Source organism: Sinocyclocheilus grahami, unplaced genomic scaffold (assembly GCF_001515645.1).
Source record: "Sinocyclocheilus grahami isolate Dianchi unplaced genomic scaffold, SAMN03320097.WGS_v1.1 scaffold505.1, whole genome shotgun sequence".
Taxonomy (NCBI): domain Eukaryota; kingdom Metazoa; phylum Chordata; class Actinopteri; order Cypriniformes; family Cyprinidae; genus Sinocyclocheilus; species Sinocyclocheilus grahami.
In genome coordinates, this window is record NW_015505684.1 from 735,844 (window position 1) to 741,355 (window position 5,512).

The 5,512-nt window shown below is 32.2% G+C and overlaps 1 protein-coding gene across 1 annotated transcript in view; it reads left to right on the plus strand.

Moving 5' to 3' along the window:
- The window catches only part of polm (polymerase (DNA directed), mu), an 11,841-nt gene extending 10,035 nt beyond the window's left edge, over positions 1-1,806 (plus strand). The window contains exons 10-11 of the mRNA XM_016237044.1: positions 606-689; positions 854-1,806. Of these exons, the coding sequence (XP_016092530.1) occupies positions 606-689; positions 854-940 (171 nt within the window). The 3' untranslated portion in view covers positions 941-1,806. The remainder of the gene's footprint in view (positions 1-605; positions 690-853) is intronic.
- Positions 1,807-5,512: the final 3,706 nt, after the last annotated feature.

Below are 5,512 nucleotides of genomic sequence, written 5' to 3' on the forward strand. Positions count from 1 at the left end.
ATATATATATATATATATATATATATATAGTTGTATTTGTTTTTTAATATTTTTGTTTCATTTAGTTTTATTGGTTAAGTACTTTGTTTAGTAATAAACAGTAGTCAGATCACTGGTTATTGATGATTATTTTTAAAGATTTGATGAAAATATATATTTTTTATACTGTGTGTGTGTGTTTTCATAAATTGAAAATAATTTATCAACTTTTGATATAATAGATTTTAAGTCAATTGTGAGTAATTGATTTGGTTAAAATATTTTTGTTTATGAAAAACTATAGTAAATATTACGTTTTTTTCCCAATAATAAGAAAAATATTTTCATGAAACAAATTTTGATTTATTTATATATTTTTTTAATGATTTATATTTTGAATATACATATATTTCTTTTTTATATTTTCATTTACTGTATTTTCTGAATGTCTAGTTTTCATTTTCCTGTGTGCTGTTGTTCAAACTTTAGTTCATTGTTTCTCGCATCTCCATTGACATCTGTGCGTGTGATTGTCTAAACTGTGCCGTCACACCTGACTGACTGCATGCAGCGGCAGTGTTTTGAGGTCAGTTCTGTTCGCTGATGATGTGCTGTTTGTTCTGCAGCTGTTTGAGAGGGAGTTGAGACGGTGGGCGGGGCAAGAGAAGCACATGTCCTTGAGCAGCCATGCTCTCTACGACAGCAAACAGGTGAACCGCACTAGAAATACATCATATAAACATATAAAACACCATTTAGCCTATATATAATATAATATAATATATATATAGGTTTATATGTCATTATTAAATGTTTAATTGTAAAATCTTGCTAGAATAACTACATTTACATCTCTCTCTGTAAAACTGTACAGAATCTGTATCTCAGAGCAAAGACGGAAGAGGAGATTTTTGCCTACCTGGGTCTGGAGTTTATTCCTCCATCCGAGCGAAATGCCTGAATCTGTCCGTTTTTGATTATCACTACAAGTGTGCCAGTGCTTCCATCGCCGAGCCTTATATTTTAGCTCCCAGTTATGATCAGATCACATTTTATATGTAAGCATTTATAGGACACGATGGAAAAGAGTCGGGTATCTGATGTTTTTTTTTATTCAGTCATTTTCCAATAACTTAATCAATTGCACAGTGTTTTTCACCATATGCATATGCAGTTTCAAGTTCTAACGTGGTTCTTTGTAAATAATGTGTAGTATAGTATACTTCTTCTAGATGTTCATAAGATATGTCTCTTTGAAACTTGAACATAAAATGAGTTATGTCTTATTTTATACTTTGAATAAGTGACCATAGGGATGAATGACCATAGGTGGTTTTCATGTAATATCCTCTCCATTTACTGCACTGGCACATATTGGTTATTCAACATATAGATGTTCTTCTGACATTTGTACAGATGCCTTATTTCTTATGGAGGCTCAAGTTTTTGTGAGAGGGAATATTTGATGCATATGTAGACGTTATTGCATACATGCAGGATGTATTTGTGGTTAGGTGATGCTTGACATTATTCTAACGTCCTTTTTGTGCACCTGGTTCATTTTGACCCGCTTTCCCCAACCGCCTAACATCCATACATGCTCACTGTATATTAGAAATGCTTTCTTCTTGAGTGCTGCATGGGGAAGAACAGACCACATAACCGAAGAAAATACAGAAGACATTTTTTTCTAGAATTGCAATCTACTTAGAACCTACTTAAAATAAGAACAGTTCTCTAAAAATACAGAATTTCTTTATGATGTTAAGAACTAGGGCTGCATGATATTGGATTTTTGCCGATATGCCGATATTTTTCAACTAATTTTGGCCGATACCGATATATATCTTTTTGTTTGGAAACAACACCAAGTCTCTCCTGTGCAAAAATTATATGCAAAATATTTGTACTTTTGGTTAGTTTTTAACAAGAACTGATTTTTTTAGAATTAAATAAACAATAATGAAGGTTTTTTGACAGTACATTGAAGCTTTGAAAATAACTACAAATAAACGATATATCAATCGCTGCATTTTTTTCCCCCCAGAAAGATGTAAGGGTAACCCTAATATTTTAATTTAACATTTAACATTTGTAGATGGTCTAAAGCAAAAGAGTTGTAAAAAATTCTGAAAATCTTTTAGAGCTTATGATTTGTTAAAAAAAATAAAACACATTACACATTAATGAATAAATCAGTATATATAAAATTATTTAATTTACAAGTGTCATATTTGTGATTTTTTTTAATTTTATGTAAGGTATAGCCTAGCTTCTGGCCTTAAAATCAAAACATACTCATTATTTTATGACATCAATTACTGCTTTATTTCATCAGAAACACAGTCTAAATGTTATTTGTGTAGGCTATTTTACTTTTAATTGAATTGTAAGTAGGCCAACAGTGCCCCCTATGTGCTTACTGTAGGTGCTTTCACAGATTAAATGCAGCGATCTAAACAGTCAATCTAATTATCATTCAGACAAAATTTAGCTTCAAGAATGAGCCACACTGCTGACCTGATCTAATCGTTAGCACACCCTGAGCACATGTGAGTTAATATATTCCTCTTATCGGCAAGACATATCGGCATAATTTTTCATATGGGGCCGATATTTACATTTAAAGCCATTATCGGCCGATTCCGATATCAGTCCGATAATATCTTGCATCCCTATTAAGAACAATTACATAAAATGATATGTGAAAGCTGTGAAACCTTATTAAATACACATCTTTTAAAAATTATTCTCATCCTTCTCTCTGTACATAGTAGAAATGTTTTATTTAAAAAAAAAAACATAAAAATACTTTTTTTTTATTACAGTCAGTATACTTTTATTCAGCAAGAATGCATTAAATTGATCAAAAAGTGACTGTAAAAGCATTTACATACAGTATTTAAAAAGGATTTCTATTTCAAGTTAATACAGTTTTTGAACTTTTTATTCCTCCAAGAATTCTGAAAAATATTCACAGTTTCCACACAAATATGAAGCATCACACCCGTTTTCAACACTGATAATCAGAAATGTTTCTTGAGCAGCAAATCAGCATATTAGAATGACTTCTGAAGGATCATGTGACACTGAAATTCAACTTTGTATCACAGATATAAATAAAATTTTCAAATATATTTAAATAGAATACAGTTATTTTAAAGTGTAATAATATTTCACTTATTTAAATTATTATAATAACTTTCAAAACCATTTAAAAATCTTACCAACCCTAAACTTTGGAACAGCAGTGTTTCTGTATATTTCTATAAAACATGTTCTGATTGAAACTGAGAGAGGAACTGTAGCTGGCGGTATAGTTGGGAGACTGTCTCCAGTATGTAAACAGACGTCTCTGTCTCTGCAGGAGATCTTTCAGGTATGATCTCAGCTCTGTGTGTCTCCTTTCTTTCAGTGTTAACGGCAGCACTGTTTATTTAGCCTTTACAAGAGAATCAACTGTGCCGTGATAGAAGGAATTCCTGAATTTGCATGCATTTATATACTATGGAGAAATGCACATGGTTACAGACAAAAGTTTACCACAGCATATAGAGTACTTAAATCAATCATTTGCTCATTTGAAAACAACAGATAACCAAGTATTACTTGGTTTATTGTTTTTAATGCAACTGGTGTGGAAACCCTATTGAAGATGATCTGTATTTTATTCTTTCCCAATACAATTAGATGCTACTACATTTTTCCAAGGTGCAAAACCTTTTTTCTTAAGTATGACACTTTTTAATTAAATATCTGTATTTCATTTTATAACAGCATATTTATATATGTGACCCTGGAGCACAAAAGCAGTCTTAAGTCGCTGGGGTATATTTGTAGCAATAGCCAAAAATACATTGTATGGGTCAAAATGATTGATTTTTCTTTTATGCCAAAAATCATTAGGACATCAAGTAAAGATCATGTTCCATGAAGATATTTAGTAAATTTCCTACTGTAAATATATTGAAACCTAATTTTTGATTAGTAATATGCATTGCTAAGAACTTCATTTGGACAACTTTAAAGGCAATTTTCTCAATATTTAGATTTTTTTGCACCCTCAGATTCCAGATTTTCCAAATATTGTCCTATCATAACAAACCATACATCAATGGAAAGCTTATTTATTCAGCTTTCAGATGACGTATACATCTCAATTTCGAAAAATTAACCCTTATGACTGGTTTTGTGGTCCAGGGTCACATATGTAACATTAAATACATTTATATTCAGAGGACTGTATATACAGGTCTTATATCAATATCAGTCATTATAGTTAACTAAAACTAAAAACCATTTAAAAAATTGTTATATATACATTAACTTATAACTTATTTTATGTATAACTTATTTTAGCATGGAAACATTTATCATTTTTATTAAGTTTAACTTGATGCACTAAAATAACTCAAACTAAACCTGAAACAAAATTAATAAAAACTGTAGATATAAAAAAATAACAATGATGATAAATGGAAATGACAAAAACGCAACACAATTTCTAAAACTTGGACTAAAACGAAAATGAAAACTCCCTGCTGTTACCAATTTGTTTTTCAAAATATGAAACTTTACTCTTTTTTTTTATTCTAACTTTTTTTTAGACAAGGTACTATGGTAATACCACAGTAAAAAAAATACATATAATGAATTAAACCTGGTAGTTTGAATATAAAAAAAATGAAATAGGATTTTCTTCTAAAACACTCCAGTAATCGCATAAATGTTTTATAAAAATATTCTTTGTAAAAGGCTAGAGCGTATGTGTAAATATGATTCATGAATATGACAATCCTTCAGTTGCATTACTATCTGAAACCATCAAGGTACCACAGTAAGTGATGAAAAAGTATTTTGAATAAATACAAAAAAACATATAATACTAACAGTATTTATGATATGTTGTTTTTGATATTCTGTCACAGAAGTCTATAATACACTAATGGACGGAGTGAAACACTATAATGTTTTATCTCCGGTTTCAGTCTCTTTAAGTGGAGGGTCTTCAGGTTTGACTGGAAATAAACCACCTGGTCTCATTTTATCCACCTTTAAGCTGTATTTTACGGCGGTTTGAACCCAGCAGACACCTTCTGCTAACAACATAATTGACCTCTAAATGTCATTTGAACTTCAAAGGGCCCGTCTACGTTCACACCTCACGTCAGCCTTTACATTACACTCTTAACAGGAAAAGGAAAGGCCCAAATGCAGCGTTCCCTCCTCCCTCGTATTTCTCTGCGAGGATGCTCCTTTCAGTCGAGTGTCCGTGATCTGAAAGCATTCACAAACATGCTGATCTGGCCCCGGCTCCTCAATGATGAGCGTCGTAAGAGACGGGGTGGGTGGCTTTCGGCAGTTATGCTCAATAGGGCTTAATGCCTCCTTCACACTTCCCCTCCCCGGTTCCAGGTGTTAAACAAAAGTGCTCTGAATGGGACACCTCTGGCCTCGGCTGTGGAGACGGGGCTCCGGGGCTCTGATCAAGTTCCCGCCGTGATCGCAGACCGGCTTTTCCATCCGGGCCGGT